Source organism: Capra hircus, chromosome 8 (assembly GCF_001704415.2).
Source record: "Capra hircus breed San Clemente chromosome 8, ASM170441v1, whole genome shotgun sequence".
Lineage (NCBI taxonomy): Eukaryota > Metazoa > Chordata > Mammalia > Artiodactyla > Bovidae > Capra > Capra hircus.
The window spans coordinates 8710578-8734462 of NC_030815.1; the positions used below are offsets into that span (position 1 = coordinate 8710578).

The window sequence follows — 23885 nt, forward strand, 5'->3', positions numbered from 1 at the left end:
CAGTCTCTCACGTTGAAGGCAGATTCTTTACCAGCTAAGCCACAAAGGAAGCCCAAGAATATTCAATGGGTAGCCTATCCCTTTGGAGAAGGCAATGGCACCCCACTCCAGTACTCTTGCCTGGAGAATCCCATGGACAGAGGAGCCTGGTAGGCTGCAGTCCATGGGGTCACAAAGAGTGAGACATGACTGAGCAACTTCACTTTCACTTTTCACTTTCATGCATTGGAGAAGGAAATGGCAACCCACTACAGTGTTCTTGCCTGGAGAATCCCAGGGACGGGGGAGCCTGGTGGGCTGCCGTCTATGGGGTCGCACACAGTCGGACACGACTGAAGCGACTTAGCAGCAGTGGCAGCAGCAGCCTATCCCTTCTCCAGTGGATCTTCCCATCCCAGGAACTGGTCTGGGGTCTCCTGCATTGCAGGCAGATTCTTTACCAACTGAGCTATCAGGGAAGCTGAAGCAATGCCGAAAAATACTTGTTGCTTTTTACCTTTCGTTTTTGGTACTTTGCTTTAAAATGACACCGTATACAGCACAGTAACAGATTGCTGGATAATTGAAATTACAGATAAAACATGATAAATACTTAGAGACTATAGATATGCTGAAGATATGAATGGATGGATGGATAGGAGGGTAGGTGGATAAACATGCTGGGAGACAGGGACATTAAGGCCCTGTTTCATATTTGACACATGGCGGGTAATTTAACATTCACCCAAAAAGGTCATCCAGAGGAAAGCTTGTGCTTACTGTTCATGAAGCTCTGAGGCATTGGGAAGGAAGTAGGTCATGTGGCCAGAACAGTCTTTTGATTTATTAATTCTTCAGCAAATTTCAGGGAACATAATCTATTACTGATCAAAAGATCCAGTTCCTAAATGAGGAAGAGTTGGATTTTCAGGACATAAAAATCACATGTGAACAACCCCCCTCCCTGCCAGAAGCTATGATTCAGTTTAGAATATTAGAAAACATCACGGGCTCACTTGAGAGGGAAACTGTCTACATCTGGTGATCCAAAAACAAGAATACATCCAATTATTTCCTCCAATGAATACCATAAGCAGATGATTCCACTATGAAACTCTGGTGAAAAAAATACGAAAATGCTATTAATGAAAGACTGTGAAGTCTTTGGCTTCCCTGGTGGCTTGGTGGTAAAGAATTCACCTGCAAAGTAGAATACCTGGGTTTGATCTCTGGGTAGGGAAGATCCCCTGGAGAAGGGAATGACAACCCACTCCAGTACTCTTGCCTGGGAAATCCCATGGACAGAGGAGCCTGGAGGGCTACAGTCCATGGGATCGCAAAAGTCTGATACAACTTACTGACTACACCACCACCACCATGAAGACTGTCCAAAGGCAAGGAGATCCCACATTTTATGCTAAGGCTGCAGCTCACCAAAGATGTGAAGCAGCTGTCAAATTCGGTAAACAGAAACCTGCCCGTTCAAGGTCAAGGAACTCAAGGTGAAATTGAGGTTTCACTCGAGTCCTCTTCTGTGAGATTCTCCAGCCTGCCCTAATCGGAATGGAAATTTGCAAATGTCTTCAGCCTTTCTTCCTTTTCAAGGACTGTTGGTGAGCCTGGTGTCTACAACCCAGCCAACTCTGCAGAAAACCATGGCTTAGATGGAAAAAATCAGTTTCTGGCTCATCAGCAGCACTGCACATCTAATTAGCTCAACAATTGGTCCCTGTGATAAAATCAGCGAGTTTTATGTTCACACGGCTGCTTGGTGGTAAGCAGTACTGTCACTCTCAACTTGAATGGCATAAAGAAGTTGCTGAAGAAGCTGGTTATTAGGGGGTCACTGGGGGCAAACTAGTGAAGACTATTAAATTAGTAACCTGAGTCAACAATGTTATAATTAGTGCAGAGGGGTCCCACCAGGGTTCAAATAAGATGACCCCCCCCCCGATGTGGTGACAGGGCCGCCAGAAATGCCAACTCTTACAGGAGGAAACAGTAAAATGATGGAAATCCATCTTCAGAACCTCCCCACTCTCAGAAGCAAACCCAAAAGTTTGTGATGAGATAGATTACGGGGTCCTAGACCCTCATCCAGTATTGTTAAGAATAACTCTCCCAGATTAAAGACCCCTACAACTCGTGATATCTAAGTCTCTCTCCCTACTTAGTGGACCTAGTAAAGACCACATTATTCTTTAAGGTAAACATAAAAGCACAGATCAACCTCTTTACGGTGTAAAAGCTAATTACACCCGCCTCTCACTGTACCGTGATTACTGATTTTTCTTTTTCCTTTTTCTGTGTGTATTAATCAATTATACCAATTAAATGGACAGTGGGAAAATGATATAAGCTTCAAAATTAGAAACAAGAGTCATGGGTGCATATAATTTTATATAAAGATACAGAGAGATATCTTCATACCTATATCTAAACATGTCCATTAGATCCATTATATATACATCCATTATATCTATGTATGTTTATAGATAGAGTCAGAGATATAGAAATGGTTCCCTTTATATAAAATGCTTAAAACAGTAATTATCATGTAGTAAGTAGTCCGTACTATGGTTGCTGTTCTATTATCAATATCATATACACATAGATATATCAACCATCAGTTCATTTCAGTCGCTCAGTTGTGTCCAACTCTTTGCGACCCCATGAATCGAAGCACGCCAGGCCTCCCTGTCCATCACCAACTCCCAGAGTTCACTCAAACTCACGTCCATCGAGTTGGTGATGCCATCCAGCCATCTCATCCTCTGTTGTCCCCTTCTCCTCCTGCCCCCAATCCCTCCCAGCATCAGGGTCTTTTCCAATGAGTCAGCTCTTCGCATGAGGTAGCCAAAGCATTGGAGTTTCAGCTTCAACATTAGTCCTTCCAATGAACACCCAGGACTGATCTCCTTTAGGATGGACTGACTGGATCTTCTTGCAGTCCAAGGGACTCTCAAGAGTCTTCTCCAACACCACAGTTCAAAAGCATCAATTCTTCTGCACTCAGCTTTCTTTATAGTCCAACTCTCACATCCATACATGACCACAGGAAAAACCATAGCCTTGACTAGACAGACCTTTGTTGGCAAAGTAATGTCTCTGCTTTTGAATATGCTGTCTAGGTTGGTCATAACTTTCCTTCCAAGGAGTAAGCATCTTTTAATTTCATGACTGAAGTCACCATCTGCAGTGATTCTGGAGCCCAAAAAAATAAAGTCTCACACTGTTTCCACTGTTTCCCCATCTATTTCCCATGAAGTGATGGGACCAGATGCCATGATCTTCGTTTTCTGAATGTTGAGCTTTAAGCCAACTTTTTCACTCTCCTCTTTCACTTTCATCAAGAGGCTTTTTAGTTCCTCTTCACTTTCTGCCATAAGAGTGGTGTCATCTGCATATCTGAGGTTATTGAGATTTCTCCTGGCAATCTTGATTCCAGCTTGTGCTTCTTGCAGCCAAGCATTTCTCATGATGTACTCTGCATATAAGTTAAATAAGCAGGGTGAAAATATACAGCCTTGACGTACTCCTTTTCCTATTTGGAACCAGTTTGTTGTTCCATGTCCAGTTCTAACTGTTGCATCCTGACCTGCATACAGGTTTCTCAAGAGGCAGGTCAGGTGGTCTGGTATTCCCATCTCTTTCAGAATTTTCCACAGTTTATTGTGATCCACACAGTCAAAGGCTTTGGTATAGTCAATAAAGCAGAAATAGATGTTTTTATGGAACTCTCTTGCTTTTTTGATGATCCAGTGGATGTTGACAATTTGATCTCTGGTTCCTCTGCCTTTTCTAAATCCAGCTTGAACATCTGGAAGTTAATGGTTCACGTATTGCTGCAGCCTGGCTTGGAGAATTTTGAGCATTACTTTACTAGCGTGTGAGATGAGTGCAACTGTGCAGTAGTTTGAGCATTCTTTGGCATTGCCTTTCTTTGGCATTGGAATGAAAACTGACCTTTTCCAGTCCTGTGGCCACTGCTGAGTTTTCCAAATTTGCTGGCATATTGAGTGCAGCACTTTCACAGCATCATTTTTCAGGATTTGAAACAGCTCAACTGGAATTCCATCACCTCCACTAGCTTTGTTTGTAGTGATGCTTCCTAAGGCCCACTAGACTTCACATTCCAGGATGTCTGGCTCTAGGTGAGTGATCACAACATCATGATTATCTGGGTCGTGAATCTCTTTTTTATGCAGTTCTTCTGTGTATTCTTGCCACCGCTTCTTAATGTCTTCTGCTTCTGGTTATTGATATTTCTCCCGGCAATCTTGATTCCAGCTTGTTCTTCTTCCAGCCCAGCGTTTCTCATGATGTGCTCTGCTCTCTATATCTCTGCACATTACATAACTCAACAACTGTGCTAGGATGCCTGCTAGAACCAGACTTGTTAGCTCTAACAGAGGAGCCCAAAAGCCACTAAATCACAGCAACTCATCCTGGGGACTGCAGTCAGCTGCCTGGCTTGGACCAGGCAGGGGCAGGTGAAGGACCCTTTGCATACTGTCACACCAGCCACCTCTCATGCACCAGCTCAGATGCCCTTGGCCTCACCTCTCTCTTCCCTGCAGTAGCCAGACACTGCAGGGCAGACCACTGCTGTTGGGCAGAGGGTTGTATGGCGGCAGTGGTCTAGAGTCAAGACTCTCTGGAGTTTAGTCAGTGTGCCAGGAGGAAAGTGTAGACTTTCTACTCATCTGTCAGTATAATTCAGAGCCAGTTTTTATTTACGTATAAAAATAAAAGAGACGAGACATTATTTGTTCTCTGAGTTGGTAATCAAGCAATTCTATGTGGTTACATGAACCACAACGGATATCTGGATGCTGGGGGCACAGAAGAGCTCAATTTTTATTTTTGAAATAGACCTTACTTTTAAAAGCCAAGGCTGTGATCCATGAAGGGGATATATGTATACGTAGGAATGTATTTCATTCCCATGTGCCTAGGTACAGAACATTCAAAGAGCACTAGGTTAGAACAACTGTCAAGGTTATTCATTGATTAACACTGAACAAGATTATTCAAGATTAACCTTCCCCCAATCTACAAAAGTAATGGAGAAATCAGTAACATTTAATATCCAAATTTTACTTCATATGTCTATCAGTTATCTAAGATCAATGTGGGTTCTACTCAAAGCTAAAGATAGAAACTATACTGGGTAGAAACCAGACTATTAGGTGTAAGTTAGCCTCTTCGTCATAGTGTGGGAGGCACTAACCTTTTGACCTTAACATCTTCAAGGTGAACGCGAGAAGATCAGCTCATTTTGAGATGGTCTGGAGGGAAATTAATATTCTTCTGGAGTTTCTTAAGAGATTCTGAATCATTACATTAGGAAATCAATATATAGCACTAATTATATGTTACTTTTAGTATTAATAACATAACCTTTATAATTAAATATAGTGAGATTAAACCAAACAGAACGAACTGTTAAGTTTTTGCTTGGCGCTGGTTCTCTGTTGAACCTGCCACCGTGTCTCATCTGCCCTAGGCACTTCTCTAAGCCATCTCTCAAGCGCTACTGTTCTTCAGGCCCTAAGCCTCCTCTCTCATCATGCATTACTTTTCTTAAGTGATGGTATCAGCAACCAAGGCTTCACCTACCAAACTGAAGTTGAAATCCCAACAGTAATATGGGCTACCATCTGTTGAGTACTTTGCTACGCTCTATGCTTCACAAACATCAACCCAGTTAACAGTCATAATTATGTGTCCCCCAAAAAGATACGCGGGAATCCCAACGACCAGGACCTCAGCATGTGACCTCCCCTGGAGATATTAACAGAGGTGATGGAGTTAAATATGGGCATTAGCTAAGGCGTTGACCTAACGTGACTGGAGTTGTCATAAATGGTATTAATTTGGACCCGGAAACAGGCGCACAGAGAGCCGATGATGAGAAGACAGGGAGAAGACAGCTGGCTACAAGCCCAGGGGAGCGTCCCCGAGCAGATTCAGTCCTGCCAACACCATGACTTTAAACTTCCTGTGATTCAACAGAGCTGCGAGACCACAGATTTCTGCTGTTTAAGCATCCCATCTGTAGTGCTTTGTCATGGCAGCCCAAGCAGATTAATACAGAAAGAAGAAGAAAGAGAGAGAGACTCAGAGGGAGAGAGAGAGAAATTTGATGTTAAGTTGTATGTTCATCTGGATGAGCTGACTTCTGGAGACATTCATAGGAGCACGTTCTTCTACAGAGCAGAAGGGCTCTATTCCACGAGGCTGATAGAAATTTCCCAGAACATGCAAATGGAGCGCAGGGCCAAGTGGCAAGAACCAGACTCTTCCTCCACAGGTGGCCTGGCAGGGAGATGGGACCTACCTTCTGGTAGTCCTCCTGGGACCTCAGGGCTGCCCCCATGTGCTCAGCAGAGGTCGGGTAGATGGCAGAGCGGTACTGAGAGCCGTGGTCGTTGCCTTGGCGCATGCCTGGGGAAGTGGAAAGCGTAGGGTTACTGGGGTGGCCCGGGCCATGAGGCCAGAGTCACACGTCCTTCAGGACTCACATCCTGCTGAGTGCTCGTTTCCGTTTCAACCTGACACAACTCTCCTTGAACAAGCAGGCAACATATCTGTTTCGCTTTGCCTGTTTTAATTATAACGTATCTGCATTTTAGGAAAATTTATCACAGGTCTCGCATCATAGTAGATGCTTTACAAACACGCACTCTTCCATGAAGATATTGAAGGCATAACCATTTTTCGATTGTGAAGCGCTGTGATAACATACTGGTTCTGTGGATTCTAATGAGACACTCTGTGTGGCAGGTGGTACCATCCCTTGCTTGGCAGATAAGGAAATGGAATAATATGCGGAGAAGTGCCTGGCGTGGTGCCCTACACACAGGAGATGCCTAATAAATGACAAAGTGACTGATGCTCAACGGGTTTAAAGAGTTTGCCTAAGGTCACACACCCAGTCAAAGGAAAACCTGGCATTTTCAAGTCAGCCCAGTGCACTTTCCACAGTCACAGCAGCTCAAGTGTAGAGCTATCAGTAGCTCAAGGTCAATTTCTAACTGAATGATGGAGTCCCCATCTTACACTGCCACCAGCCTGTCAGAGATCCCCGACAGATCCCCACGCTGAGAAAAGAGCTTCACACACATTTACTGCATCACTAAAGCATCAGTTTCAGTTTTAACAAGTACCCGCAAACTCCCCCCATAAGAGGTGCAACCTTCCTAAAGCAACAGTTCCAAGTTTCGGAGCCCCCATCATAGGTGCTGCTGCTGTTGCTGTTGGGTTGCTCGGTCCTGTCCATCTCTGCGACCCCGTGGAGAAAAGCCCCCCAGGCTCCCCTGTCTCTGCCCATGGGATTCTCTAGGCAAGAACACTGGAGCAGACTGACATGCCCTTCCTAGAAATCCCATTCTCTCACCTCTGGAACCCCCTCCTCTCCTCCATATACAAAGGTCACAAGGGGGATCAGGAACTCATTATTAAAAAGAATTCATTTGAATCAGTTCTGATGAGATGGATGAAACTGGAGCCAATTATACAGAGTGAAGTAAGCCAGAAAGAAAAACACCAATACAGTATACTAACACATATATATGGAATTTAGGAAGATGGCAATGACGACCCTGTATGCAAGACAGGAAAAAAGACACAGATGTGACTTTTGGACTCAGAGGGAGAGGGAGAGGGTGGGATGATTTGGGAGAATGGGAATTCTAACATGTATACTATCATGTAAGAATTGAATCGCCAGTCCATGTCTGACGCAGGGTGCAGCATGCTTGGGGCTGGTGCATGGGGATGACCCAGAGAGATGTTGTGGGGAGGGAGGTGGGAGGGGGGTTCATGTTTGGGAACGCATGTAAGAATTAAAGATTTTAAAATTTAAAAAATAAAAAATAAAATAAAAAAAAAGCCAATATGAATAATGACATTGAAATATTAATATTGTATACTAAAAATTAACCATCCCATGCCTCCAATAAGCACCAAGTAATATCAAATTAGGATATCTATTTCATTTCTTTGTAAGTTATATATTCATTTAAGTATTATAGTGGTGGTACTATGGTTGTAGATACATATTAGTAGGAGCTTCCAAGGTGGTGTTAATAGTAAAGAATCCACCAGCTAATAGGAGACAGACACTGCTTTGATCCCTGGGTTGGGAAGATCCCCTGGAGGAGGGCATGGCACCCCACTCCAGTATTCTTGCCTGGAGAATCCCATCGACAGAGGAGCCTGGCGGGCTATAGTCCATAGGGTAGCAGAGTCAGACACAACTTAAGCAACTTAGCACACACCAATGCACATATTATTTTAAGTATTATTTACAGTGTATGCTATGTATGTATTCTTGTAAATGTTACTTAAGAGACTGTGTAAGAGAGTGGATAAATATATATTCCAGAATGTTCTGTCTTCTTCAGCTTTCCCTCCTTCTCTTACAAGTAGGGCTTCTCCAGTGAGACTATATCCCACCCTTTTGTCCTAACATCCATTTGCATAATGGCAGGATGGTATCATCACTGTTCCTTCTGCAGTATTCCTGGGAAGAAAACACACTGCCAGATGGCTGATTCTTAAATCAAGTCACATACCTCTCCATTTAGCACAAGATGCAGAAAACCAGGTTCTCCAAGTGGCAGTCAGTCAGTTCAGTCACTCAGTCGTGTCTGACTCTTTGCAACCCCATGGAATGCAGCACACCAGGCCTCTGTCCATCACCAACTCCCGGAGGTTGCCCAAACTCACGTCCATCAAGTCAGTGATAGCATCCAATCATCTCTTCCTCTGTCGTCCCCTTCTTTTCCCACCTTCAATCTTTCCTAGCATCAGGGTCTTTTCCAATGAGTCAGTTCTTTGCATCAGGTGGCCAAAGTACTGGAGTTTCAGCTTCAGCATCAGTCCTTCCAATGAATATTCAGGACTGATTTTCTTTAGGATTGACTGGTTTGATCTTCTTGTAGTCTAAGGGACTCTCAAGGGTATTCTCCAACACCACAGTTCAAAAACATCAATTCTTTGGTGCTCAGCTTTCTTCACAGTCCAACTCTCACATCCATAAATGACTACTGGAAAAACTATAGCTTTGACTAGACAGACTTTTGTTAGCAAAGTAATGTCTCTGCTTTTGAATATGCTGTCTAGGTTGGTCATAGGTTTTCTTCCAAGGAGCAACCGTCTTTTAATTTCATGGCTACAGCCACCATCTGCAGTGATTTTGGAGCCCCCCAAAATAAAGTCTGACACTGTTTCCATTGTTTTGATCTTCATTTGTGTGTGTGTGTGTGTGTTTTTTTAAATTAGTTAATTATTTTTATTGGAGGATAATTGCTTAACAGAATTTTGTTGTTTTCTGTCAAACTGCAACATGCATCAGCCATAGGTATGCATATATCCCCTCCTTTTTGAGCCTCCATCCCACCTCCCTCCCCATCCACCCCTCTAGGTTGATACAGAGCCCCTGTTTGAGTTTCCTGAGACATACAGCAAATTCCCATTGGCTGTCTATTTTACATATGGTAATGTAAGTTTCCATGTTACTCTCTCCATACACCTCACTCTCTCTTTCCCTCTCCCCATGTCCATAAGTCTATTCTCTATGTCTGTTTCTCTATTGCTGCTGTGTAAATAAATTCTTCAGTACCATTTTTCTAGATTCCATATATATGCATTAGAATATGATATTTATCTTTCTCTTTCTGACTCACTTCACTCTGTATAATAGGTTCTAGGTTCATCCACCTCATTAGAGCTGACTCATATGTGTTCCTTTTTATGGCTGAGTAATATCCCATCGTGTACATGTACTACAACTTTTTTATCCATTCATCTGTCAATGGACATCTAGGTTGCTTCCATGTTCTAGCTGTCGTAAATAGTGCTGCAATGAACAATGGGATACATGTGTCTTTTTCAATTCTGATTTCCTCAGGGTATATGCCTAGGAGTGGGATTGCTGGGTCATATGGTGGTTTTATACCTAGATTTTTAAGGAATCTCCATACAGTCTTCCATAGTGGCTGTATCAATTTACATTCCCACCAACAGTGCAAAAGCATTCCCTTTTCTTCACACCCTCTGCATCATTCATTGTTTTCAGACTTTTTGATGATCACCAGTGTGAGGTGATATCTGATTGTAGTTTTTTTTTTTTTTTAATTTTAAAATCTTTAATTCTTACATGCGTTCCCAAACATGAACCCCCCTCCCACCTCCCTCCCCATAACATCTCTGTGGGTCATCCCCATGCACCAGCCCCAAGCATGCTGTATCCTGCGTCAGACATAGACTGGCGATTCAATTCTTACATGATAGTATACATGTTAGAATGCCATTCTCCCAAATCATCCCACCCTCTCCCTCTCCCTGAGTCCAAAAGTTTTTGAATGTTGAGTTTTAAGCCAGCTTTTTCACTCTCCTCTTTCATTTTTATCAAGAGGCTCTTCAGTTCCTCTTCACTTTCTGTCATAAGGGTGGCAGAATCATCTGAGGTTATTGATATTTCTCCCAGCAATTTTGATTCCAGTTTGTGCTTCATCCAGCCCAGCATTTCACATGATGTACTCTGCATAGAAGTTAAATAAGCAATGTGACAACATACAGCCTTGAAATACTCCTTCCCCAATTTGGAACCAGTTTATTGTTCCATGTCCAGTTCTAACTGCTGCTTCTTGACCTGCATAAGATTTCTCTGAAGGCAGGTAAGGTGTTCTGGTATTCCCATCTCCGCAGTTTGTTGTGACCAACACAGTCAAAAGCTTTGACGTAATCAATAAAGCAGAAGTAGATGTTTTTCTGGAATCCTCTTGCTTTTTCTATGATCCAACAAATGTTGGCAATTTGATCTCTGGTTCCTCTGCCTTTTCTAAATCCAGCTTGAACATCTGGAAGTTCACGGTTCATATACTGTTGAAACCTCACTTGGAGAATTTTGAGCATTACTTTGCTACTATGTGAGATGAGTACAATTGTGCAGTAGTTTGAACAGTCTTTGGCATTGCCCTTCTTTGGGATTGGAACGAAAACTGACCTTTTCCAGTCCTGTGGCCACTGCTGAGTTTTCCAGATTTGCTGGCATATTGAGTGCAGCACTTTCACAGCATCACCTATTAGGATTTGAAATAGCTCAACTGGAATTCCATCACCTCCACTGGTTTTGTTCATAGTGATGCTTCCTAAGGCTCACTTGACTTTGCATTCCAGGATGTCTGGTTCTAGGTGAGTGACCACACCATTATGTTTATATGGGTCACGAAGATCTTTTTTGTATAGTTCTTCTGTGTTTTTTGCTACCTCTTCTTAATATCCTCTGCTTCTGTTAGGTCCATAACATTTCTATTATTTATTGTGCCCATTTTTGCATGAAATGTTCCCTTGGTATCTCTAATTTTCTTGAAGATTCTATTCTTCCCATTCTATTCTTTCCCATTCTATTGTTTTCCTCTATTTCTTTGCACTGATCACTGAGGAAGGCTTTCTTATCTCTCCTTGGTATTCTTTGGAACTCTGCATTCAAATGGGTATATCTTTCCTTTTCTCCTTTGCCTTTTGCTTCTCTTCTTTTCACAGCTATTGATAAGGCCTCCCCAGACAGACATTTTGCTTTTTGCATTTCTTTTTCATGGGTATGGTCTTGATCCCTGCCTCCTGTACAGTGTCACGAACCTCCGTCTATAGTGCATCAGGCACTGTGTCTATCAGATCTGATCCCTTGTCGTAAGGGATTTGATTTAGGTCATATCTGAATGGGCTAGTGGTTTTCGCTACTTTCTTCAATTTAAGTCTGAATTTGGCAATAAGGAGTTCATGATCTGAGCCAAAGTCAGCTCCCAGTCTTGTTTTTGCTGACTGTATAGAGCTTCTCCAACTTTGGCTACAAAGAATATAATCAATCTGTTTTTGGTGTTGACCATCTGGTAATGTCCATGCGTAGAGTCTTCTCTCGTGTTGCTGGAAGAGGGTGTTTGCTATGACCAGTGCATCCTCTTGGCAAAACTCTGTTAGCCTTTGCCTTGCTTCATTTTGGCCAAATTTGCCAAGGCCAAATTTGCCTGTTACTCCAGGTATCTTGACTACTTACTTTTGCAACTCCATGTGTCGTTGTTTAAATCTATGTAAGTTTTTTTTTTTTTTTAAGAGAAATAGCATGTGAGGAACACAGAGCTTGCAGATGGTTATATTATTTATATTTTTCAATAAGTTTGAGTAAGATTACATACATCTTGTACACAGAAGACAATAATTACCTGTGTGTGTATCTGGAGGTCTCTAAATTATCATAGGATCATGGAAAATTGTGGCTTATGGATAAAGATCTGCTTTGGGCTTCCCTTGGTGGCTCAGACGGTAAAGCGTCTGCCTGCAATGCGGGAGACCCAGATTCGATTCCTGGGTCGGGAAGATCCCCTGGGGAAGGAAATGGCAATCCACTCCAGCACTCTTGCCTGGAAAATCCCGTGGACGGAGGAGCCTGATAGGCTACAGTCTATGGGGTCGCAAAGAGTCGGACACGACTGAGCAACTTCACTTCACTTCACTTTGAGAAAACAGTGAGAATAATGAAGAATCCCTCCCAGGATATGGTTTACAGCGGGCTCTTGCACTGGTGATATTTTCACAGACTGTCTGGCAGAAGGCTGACACAGTGAAACCCTTAAGTCTACCTCCACGTCTAGAGCTCCTCTGGTAGTGACATGACAACCTAAGGGGTAGAAACATCTTGGAGATTTCACAACATTGTGTGGCTGGGCAGAAAAGAGGCACACGGCTGTCATTCTGGGCAAGTATGAAAGGTAACTGTTGTTGTTGCTGTTTATTCATTCAGTTGTGTCCGACTCCTTCTGACCCCATGGACTGTAGCCCATCAGGTTCCTCTCTCCATGGGATGTACCAGGCAAGAATACTGGAGTGGGTTGCCATTTCCTTCTCCGGGGGATCTTCCTGACCCAAGGGTCGAACTGGTGGCTCCTGCATTGGCAGGTGGATTCTTTACTGCTGAGCCACCAGACAAGCCCATGTATGGTGATGGATTTTTATAAAAAGTAATTCATGGATTTATTTAGACAATTTAGAGTTCATACTACTACTACACTCTGGGACAGGAATTTCTGGGCTGGGACAGTAATTTCTGGACTCTTCCTTGAAGCCATCACCCTTGACTCTTCATTCTAACGTGATCATTGTAACACTGATCATTGTAACATGTCATACTGATATGGCTCCTGCCACTGTTGTCCCTGTCTTCCTGCACAGATTTGGGCTGTCCCCAACACACTGTGCACAGAGGAGTAACTTTAAAGAGGAGTGACTTGAGGACCTCCCTGGTGGTCCAGTGGGTAAGACTCTGCCTTCCAATGCAGAGGGTGCTGGTTCTATCCCTGGTCAGGGGGTAAGATCCCACATGCCTTGTGGCCAAAAAGCAAAACAGAAAGCAGAAACAATATTGTAACAAATTCAACAAAGACTTTAAAAATGGTCCACATCAAAAAAAAAAAAAATCTTTTTTTTTTTTTTTTTTTACAAAAAGAGGAATAATTTTATGGGCATTACCCATAGCTCTACACCAAACTCACTGAACCTTTTACCTTTTGTACAAACCCAAACTACATCCATTGGAGAGATGGAAGTTATTCACACAGTTATAGCCACATCTGTCGGCAGAAATCTTTCCAATTTTAATTTACAGCCTGGACCTCCTGATCGCATCCGTTCTTGGACATTCTAATAAAACTAAAAGCTCCTCCTGTCAGAAACAATACACTCTCTTCCTGGTCACTCTGGCTAAACCCCTGACTGACCAGGAAGGAAGACAAGAGAGTGTTAAAGAGATATAGTAGTGGATAGAGAGAAAACATCAAAACCTTTTATTCAGATTTCTTTAAGTCTTGAGTGATATTAGACTAGGAGTTAACTCTCCAGTCTACTGAAGGATAAGATTATTTTGATTATGTTTTCCCATCAGAGTTCATCCTCAGGAAGAGGTATAATATCTCAAACTCAAACCATACATCCATATCCACACACACATGTGTGTATTTGGTCACTTGCAATCCATGTACTTCCCTTTCACTAATGAAGGCACTTATTAAATGGATGGGTGTGTGTGTGTGTGTGTGTTCTGTCATGTCTGATGCTTTGAGACCCCATGGACTGAAGACCGCCAGGCTCCTCTATACACAGACAAGAATACTGCAGTGGGTTGCCATTTCCTACTCCAGTATTAAATGGATAGAAGCTTCAAATCTGAAAGCAGATGGTTCACTAGGAAATATGATTTGATGCTCAACAGATTGAGAAACATATAGAACTCTGGCTTTTCTGTTTTTATTAGTTTTAATACATTGCATTTGTAGATGTTTAGCATCATTAAACTTTCCACCATTTCTTTCAACCTCCATTGGTTTATATAATGAACGCAAAACACATCTGAATGTAATTCAGACGTGAGGACAACCTGTTTACTAAATCTCGTGTAAGAAGTCTAGGACTTAGAGCTGCAAGAGATTGTTTTCAAGTCTATCTCTACCACCGACACATTTTACATTTTATGCAAATTTCCTAATCTTTCTGAGCTTCAAACCTCTTCTGTAGAACAAGGATTATAACGGCCTAACCTATCGATTTGTTTGAGAAGTAAATGAGATGAAATTTAAAACAGATCGTCAACTACAAAAAACTGTTAAATAGTTTTATTTTTAAAACTTTTCATAATTTTAGAAAAGCTCATAATAACTAGTTTGAAATAAAAATAATAAATGATGTCACACAAGACACTCTAGTGCTTAGTTGCTCAGTTGTGTCCGACTCTTTGTGACCCCATGGACTATAGCCCGCCAGGCTCCTCTGTCCATGGGATTTTCCAGGCAAAAATACTGGGGTGGGTACTCGAGGAGTAACTCTTTATCCCCAGAAAAGCATTATTTAAATTAATACCTCAGATATTCAAACAGCAGGGGTCACACAGGTAAATGATCATGATTCATTTTATGTGTGTAGAAATGTATTATTCTGTTTTTAACTAGTTTATTATTTTTTTAAAAACTAGAATTACCTTCCAAGTTATATTTTAACTTTGTTAATCTCAATCCCAGCTCTTCATTTCAACAGATCCAAACCTAAGAAAAGGGAAAATCTCTTTGAGTGAATTCTCCCTCCCCTGCTCCTACTCATGAAGAGCTTTCAAATGCAATGTCCTCACTCTTGGTCTCTAATTTGAAATTAGGAAAAATCTGGCCTGTTAATATTGTCTTGTCTCTCTCAAGCTCACGCCCACTGGGTTACCAAAAAGGGAGAAAGAAAGACTTGCAGAGTAGGTGGTAGAAAGAAACAAAACAATTTAAAATTATTTTTAAAAAACACAATTTTGAAAGGCCTTCTTTCTGGCTTCCTGGCTTCTTTACTTCCTTCCACTCATTCACCCATTTTCCCCTGAATCAGGCAAGGTACTAGTCCTGGGATTCAGAAATAAGACAGTCTTATTTATGAGGTCCCCTTCCTAGTACAGGGAATGCCATCCGAGGATTTAAACCTACATGTCCCTGATGCGCTTTCTCTTTCCAAGACTGATACACAAGAAGTCACAGCAAACCAATGGACAGTGGGACAAAGTGTGTGTGCATGGTGCAACTGGAGGCGGGCGGAGAACCCCAGCCTGAGACCCAGGAACAAGGACGAGCTTGGTCTACACTGAGGGCTGCGAGGAGACAAGACTGGGTTCTACCAAGTGTCCTGGAAGGAAGTGAAGTCGGTCGCTTGTGTGTGAGATCACACAGATATTTTGAAAGGACACACAGGAGGCCAGAAATGCATGGAAAGATCCACTTCGAGGGAGCCAGAGATTCCGGTGGGACCCTGAGTGAGCATAATCATCAAAAATCCAGAGCTCTCTTTCGCACTGATTCAATGAGTGTTGCAAAGTTCATTGTGCCTTCCACTTGGCTTTGGGAAAACGAAGATAAATTATTAACATTAGCTGGCTGTCTTCACATCCCAGGAAAGTAAACAGTGGACTTGCTGCAGGGAGTGAAGAGAGAATAACTGGCTCAGAAACAACATCCTGTGCTTAAAATTCTTCCAGAACCCTCTCTACACTGACTAATGGGGACTGGGCTTTGGGGCATTCTTGGAAAGAACTGACCTCTTGGCATTTACCAACTGTTTGAGGTTTCTCCATCTACCTTCTCCAAATGAGATCTGAAAGGGACAAGCCATCCTGAGACTGCTCTTAGATTTCCCTCTCTCTCAGTGGGGCCAGAGAAAGTGCCGGAAAAAAGAGAAAGCTTAGTCTATAATGAAGCAAAAAGACTGGGCGGATGACTTCTCGTCCACCCACAGCCCTCTAAACTTTAGCTCCTCACTGGGTGCTAGCCCTTTTTTACATATTCAGACTAGAGAGATGAGAAATATGTGTGAACGTGGGAATTTTTAAAGGGAAGTTCACACTATGAGTTGTTGAGAGGTAATTATTTTAAGAAATTTTAGGAGTCATCAGCTGATAATGAACAACAGGGTAAGGAAGGACACATTCCTTAGGGTCTAGGGCTACTGACTGTGTTAGGGAACTTCAAAGGTCAACTTCATTAGAGGCCTACCCATGTTGGATGCAGAAACAGGGTGACTCCCACCAGGATAAATCTGTATTCTCTTCTACAGACTGCTGCTAGGGAGAAAAACAGATCTTGAGCCATGTCTGCTGAATGAAGCAGAGAAACTGGCAGGAGTTTTGTCAAGAGATGGTTCTGTTTCTAATTCCACCTCTGCAATTATTTACTGTGCAACCTCAGCCAAGGCACTAGACCCATCTAAGCTTCGGTGACTTCATTTGGGAAAATGGGGATGGTGATGTGTACTCCACAGAGTTGTAAGGTGTCTTACATAGAAGCTCAATAAACACATCTCCCCTGTCCCCTTGTGACTTCTAATGCAGAAATTCAAGGATGAGACATTTTCAACCTAGTGCTTACAAATTTTAAAATTCTGTCAAGAAAGAGTCATTGGGCATGACTGAGTCCAAGAAACTTGTTAGAGCTTTAGCTATAACACAGACCATTGAGCCTGATCTGTTTCCAGAAATGTCTATGATGTATCAACAGAGAAATCTCTACAGTGTACCAACAAACAGATACAAATGCAGAGAGGCAAGCTGTGATCACTAGGATGAACATGGATCCACCTAGAATCCACACATTTTAACCTCTCTGGCCTCAATTCATCATCTATATAGTAAGGATTTGGGTTAGATCCTTTTATAACCAGATTTATTGAGGTATAATTGACATATCAAAAATGATATATATTTAAATTGTACAATTTGATTAACTTTGACATATGCATAAGCCATGAAATCACCCTCACCACAGTCAAGATAATGAACACTTCTGAAAGTTTCCTCATACCTCCCCTCTGTTTTTTGGCTGCAGGTGGGACTTCAGTTCCCCAACCAGGGATGGAACCCATGCACCCTGCATTGGAAGTGTGGAATCTTAGCCACTGTATGAGTATGTACCCACTATATGGGTATGAGTCAAGTGCCCCTCATACCCCTTTCAGATCTCCCCTTCTCACCACTCCCAGCCCCCACCCTAAAGCCCAAGGCAAACACTGATCTAAATTCGGTCATTATAGACTCATGGGCATTTTTTTAGAATTTTATACAATGGGAATCATATATAGTATGTACCCTTTTTTTTGTAACTCAACTGTGTTGTCTGTTCCTTTCTTTTATTGCTGAGCAGTGTTCCATTGATTAGTTAAACATAAGTCACTCAGTTGTGTCTGACTCTCTGAGATCCCATGGATTGTGACCCACCAGACTCCTCTGTCCATGGGATTCTCCAGGCAAGAATACTGGAGTGGGTAGCCATTCCCTTCTCCAGGGGATCTTCCCAACCCAGGGACTGAACCCAGGTCCCCCGCATTGCGGGCAGATTCTTCACTGTCTGAGCCACAGGGAATTTCCATTGATTGGCTGTGCCAAATTTGTTTAGTCCATTGACATACTAATGGACATTTGGGTTCCCTGCAGCCTTTGGCTATGAAAACAAAGCTACTGTGATCATTCATGTACTGGTTTTGTATATATGCTTTCATGTTTTATACATACTTTCACTTCTCCTGGATAAACACCTGGGAGTGGAATGGCTGGTACATTTGTATTTTTTAAGAAACTGAAAAAGTTTTCTCCAAGTGGTTATAACATTTTCCGTTACCTACCAGCAATGTATGAAGGCTCCAGTCGTCTTCTATCTACTTAAATACTTGGCATGGTCAGTCATTTTTAATTTCAGCCAGTGTCAAATACGTATAATAGTATCTCACTGTGGTTTCAAAATAATCTGGAGACAAGACCTCACTGGGCCCTGAAGTCCTCCAGCAGGTTGATGAACCAGCATCCCTCACAGCAAGAGATGGCACCTCTTATTACCACCCATGTGACCCTTCCTGACACACCTGGACTTTAATTCAAGTGTTGAGACAAGTCTTATTCATATGGAATTATCTCACTTTACCTGACTGAAAATTAATTCTGTCCATTTTAAATGACATCTCATTTTAAAGTTAAACACTAAGTTAACACTCAGAGAAAGGTTGAGGGCCTGCCCAATGCCAGTGCTGATGGGAAACTAGTTAACTACAAAGTCATGCTCTTAACCACCACTGTCTCACTCTGGGATATAGTGAGGGGCAAGGAGCCCTAGCGTGCTGCAGTCATGGGGTCACAATGACTTGGATATGACTTAGCAACTGAACAAACACAACAGCCTCAACTTGTACATTATGTATCACTTAAGTAAAAAAAAAATGAAGTAGCATGTAGTGGACTATGAAAGATATTACATGGCTCCCTTCTAAAAGGAAATACTCTGCATTCCCTATCATTTCCCAATATTCTATTTTTTTAATGCACTGTATCTCAAAAGGGATGAAAGAAAATTGCTATGTAACAGAGGAGTCAAATATTCACTCTGTGCCTAAAAAGAAGGATTTGATTTTCAGTAATGAAAAAACACTACTTCCATAACCATAAATAAGTTATTTTGAAAAGATGTGGTGATTTCTTCCTAAAAAGCAAAAAAAAAGAAGAAGAAGAAATAATTTTAATATAGCTTTGCTTTTATGAAAGGGAAATTCAACTTGTGACTGGGCAAAGGAACTATTTTAAACTATTGTATCTTTTTAAATAATGTCTGGGACTCCATATTCACTTGTACTACAAACTCCCAATTTTGACCAATGAATGAATCTTGAAATATTGAGACTATCATCAAAATGTATGAAAATTTCCAAAATGTTAAAACTTCTATGTCACCGTTTCTTATCCAAATCTTAAGGTTTTTAGCAATAAGTCAGCCAAAGTATTTCCCTACAGAACATTAGGCATGAAATTAGATTTATAAGATGTTCACATTTGAATCAGTACCAAGCACATATGTGCACATACATTCACAAAGCTAGTCTCTCATCATGGGCACTGTTCATATTGTTAACAAAAGCAGCAATCAACAAGTTACTCAGGTGGCTCAGTGGTAGAGAATCCACCTTCCAACGCAGGAGACATAGGAGACACTGGTTCAATCCCCGGGTCAGGAAGATCCCCTGGAGATGGAAATGGCAACTCCAGTATTCTTGCCTGGAGAATTCCATGGACGGGGGGCTACAGTCCACGTGGTCGCAAAGAGTCGGACACAACCGAGCACAAGCACCAGGAATCAACACTGCAATGCCTTTATAATTTCTAGATCTGAATGCAGAAAGGTACATACATGTATGAAAGTACATAAAACGTAAATGCCGTTTATTAAAGAATTCACATTAATATTCTCATACTATATATGGCAAGATATATTACTACACATTTCTATGATAAAGTGAAAACATAACCACCACTTATGTCAAGAAACAGAGCATCATCAGCAACCTGCTGCTAAGTCACTTCAGTCGTGTCCAACTCTGTGCGACCCCATAGATGGCAGCCCACCAGGCTCCCCCGTCCCTGGGATTCTCCAGGCAAGAACACTGGAGTGGGTTGCCATTTCCTTCTCCAAAGCAGGAAAGTGAAACATCAGCAACCTGACAACCCACCATGTGTCCCTACTGATGACAGTCCCTTTCCTTTTTCAGTAGTAACCATACCTTATTTTTTATAACAGTCATCAGCTTTTTTTAAAAAAAAAATTTACATCAGTGAAGTTATACTGTGGTTTTAATCTTTCACTAACTGTTATGTTCATGAGATTGTTCTATTTTCTTCATTTTCATTGCTTTGAAATATCCCTTTGTATGAATAGATCATAATTTGTTTATCCATTCTACTGCTGATGAACATTACCAGCTTGGGGCTGCTAAGACCTACATTCTGTAATATATGTATGAATTTCACTTGAGTACATACCTAGAAATAAAATTCTTGGCTTGTTAGGTTTGCATGTCCTCATCTTATTGAACCATTTTCCAGAGTAGGTATACCAATTAATAAACCTACATCAATGCATGAGAGTGGTCAGAGCTCTAAATGTTTACCAATTCATTCAAGTCTGTTAATGTCAGACTTTTTACTTTTTGTCAGTATGCTTGCTGTGGAAAATTCTGAAAGAGATGGGAAAACCAGACCACCTGACCTGCCTCTTGAGAAATCTGTATGCAGGTCAGGAAGCAATAGTTAGAACTGGACATGGAACAACAGACTGGTTCCAAATAGGAAAAGGAGTACGTCAAGGCTGTATATTGTCACCCTGCTTATTTAACTTACATGCGGAGTACATCATGAGAAATGCTGGGCTGGAAGAAGCACAGGCTGGAATCAAGATTTCCAGGAGAAATATCAATAACCTCAGATATGCATATGACATCACCCTTATGGCAGAAAGTGAAGAGGAACTAAAGAGCCTCTTGATGAAAGTGAGAGGAGAGTGAAAAAGTTGGCCAAAGCTCAACATTCAGAAAACTAAGGTCATGTCATCTGGTCCCATCACTTCATGGGAAATTGATGGGAAACAGTGTCAGACTTTATTTTTTTGGGCTCCAAAATCACTGCAGATGGTGACTGTAGCCATGAAATTAAAAGATGCTTACGCCTTGGAAGGAGAGTTATGACCAACCTAGACAGCATATTCAAAAGCAGAGACATTACTTTGCTAACAAAGGTCTGTCTAGTCAAGGCTATGGTTTTTCCAGTAGTCATGTATGGATGTGAGAGTCGGACTATAAAGAAAGCTGAGTGCAGAAGAACTGATGCTTTTGAACTGTGGTGTTGGAGAAGACTCTTGAGAGTCCCTTGGACTGCAAGGAGATCCATCTTAAAGGAGATTAGTCCTGGGTGTTCATTGAAAGGACTGATGTTGAAGCTGAAACTCCAGTACTTTGGCCACCTGATGTGAAGAGCTGACTCATTTGAAAAGACCCTGATGCTGAGAAAGATTGAGGGCAGGAGGAGAAGGGGAGGATGAGATGGTTGGATGGCATCACCGACTCAACGGACATGAGTTTGGGTAAACTCCAGGAGTTGGTGATGGACAGGGAGGCCTGGTGTGCTGCAGTCCCTGGGGTCACAAAGAGTTGGACATGACTGAGGGACTGAACTGAACTGAACTGAACTGAACTTGCTGTGTAATGAAATCTCACTTGATCTTAATTTGCATTTCCTTGATTAATAATGGCGTATATTATCATTTCATCTTTCCTCACCACTACAAGTCCTTTGCCCATTTTTCTAGTCAGTGGCCTGCATTTTTAAAAATCTATTGCAGATATTTTTAAAACCTACTTTTTATATGTCTTGGATATTAATATGTTGGGAAATATAATCTATTCTTACATCTTTTATCATATTTTTTGATAAACCAAAGTTATGATTTTAATATAGTGAAATTTATCAAATAGCTTCCCTTATGGCTAGTGCTTTTTATATCTTGTTTAAGAAACACTTCTCAAACCAACGATCGTAATACTATCTATGTGAAGTTTTGTAGTTTTGTTTTCACATTTAGGTCTGTAATCTACTTAGAATTTATTTTTTTCACTCCTCTTACAATATTTTAGATTTTCTTTTTAACTTATTTTTATTGAAGAATAATTTATTTCTATTATATTCATTTCAGATGTACCGCATGGTGAGTCCATATTTTTATGGACTATACTGCATTTTTAGACTACACTTCATTTAAACCACTGTATACAAAACAGATAACTAATAAGGACCTACAGGATAGTGCAAGAAGTCTACTCAGTACGCTGCAATGACCTATATGGGAAAAGACTTGGAAAAAGAGTGGATATGTATGTAGAATAGCTGAATCAGTTTGCTGTACACCTGAAACTAACCCAGCCTACACGTGTACTCAGTCATGCCCAACTCTTTGCAATCCCACGGACTGCGGCCCTCCATACTCCTCTGCCCAGATGAATTTTCCAAGCAAGAATACTGAAGTGGGTTGCCGTTTTCCTACTCCAGGGGATCTTACTGACCCACGGAGAGAACTCATATCTCCTGCATTGGCAGGCAATTCTTTACCACTGAGCCACCTGGGAGGCCCACACCTGAAACTTACACAACATTGTAAATCAACTATACTCCAATAAAAATTTAAAAAGTGAAATATCAACTTTCTAAAGTAAAAAATAAAGTTATTACAAAATAATGACTATATTTCCTTGTGTTGTGCAACATACCCTTAATGCTTTTTTAAAAAATTATTTATTTTTTATTGAAGGATAATTGCTTTACAGAATTCTGTTGTTTTCTGTCAAATCTCAACATTAATCAGCCATAGGTATACATATATCCCCTCCCTTTTGAAACACCCTCCCCATTCCACCCCTTTAGGTTGATACAGAGCCCCTGCTTGAGTTTCCTAAGCCATACAGCAAATTCCCACTGGCTATCTATTTTACGTATGGTAAGTTTCCATGTTACTCTCTCCATACATCTCACCCTCTCTTCCCCTCTCCCCAGGTCCATAAGTCTATTGTCTCTGTCTGTTTCTCCATTGTTGCTCTGCAAATAAATTCTTCAGTACCATTTTTCTAGATTCCATATATATGCATTGCTGCTGCTGCTGCTGCTAAGTCGCTTCAGCCGTGTCCAACTCTGTGCGACCCCATAGAGGACAGCCCACCAGGCTCCCCCGTCCCTGGGATTCTCCAGGCAAGAACACTGGAGTGGGTTGCCATTTCCTTCTCCAATGCATGAAAGTGAAAAGTGAAAGTGAAGTCGCTCAGTCGTGTCCGACTCTTAGTGACCCCATGGACTGTAGCCTACCAGGCTCTTCTGCTCATGGGATTTTCCAGGCAAGAGTACTGGAGTGGGGTGCCATTGCCTTCTCCAATAAATGCATTAGAATACGATATTTATCTTTCTCTTTCTGACTTACTTCACTCTGTATAATAGGTTCTAGTTCATCCACTTCATCAGAACTCACTCAAAGGCGTTTCTTTTTATGGCTGCGTAATATTCCATTCTGTATATGTACCACAACTTCTTTATTCATTCATTTGTCAATGGACATCTTCCATGTTCTAGCTTGCTAGAACATCTAGGTTGCTTCCATGTTCTAGCTATTGTAAATAGTGCCACAATGAACAATGGGATACATGCGTCTTTTTCAATTTTGGTTTCCTCAGGGTATATGCCTGGAGTGGGATTGCTGGGTAATACGGTGACTTTACTCCTAGTTTTTAAAGGAATTTCCTTACCATCTTCCATAGTGGCTGTACCAATTTACATTCTCACCAACAGTGCATGAGCTTTCCCTTCTCTCCACACCCTCTCTGGCATTTACTGTTTGTAGACTTTTTGATGATGGCTATTCTGACCAGTGTGAGGTGATAACTCATTGTGGTTTTGATTTGCATTTCTCTTAAGCTATATGCAGGTCAGGAAGCAACAGTTAGAACTGGACATGGAACAACACACTGGTTCCAAA

General features: G+C 41.6%; 1 protein-coding gene across 4 annotated transcripts in view; it reads right to left on the minus strand.

Annotated features, from left to right (window-relative positions):
- The window catches only part of MSRA (methionine sulfoxide reductase A), a 379843-nt gene that overhangs the window by 94324 nt on the left and 261634 nt on the right, over positions 1-23885 (minus strand). For all 4 annotated transcript variants that reach the window (XM_018051850.1, XM_005683538.3, XM_018051851.1 and 1 more), the window contains one exon: positions 6323-6429. In XM_018051850.1, the coding sequence (XP_017907339.1) occupies positions 6323-6429 (107 nt within the window). The remainder of the gene's footprint in view (positions 1-6322; positions 6430-23885) is intronic.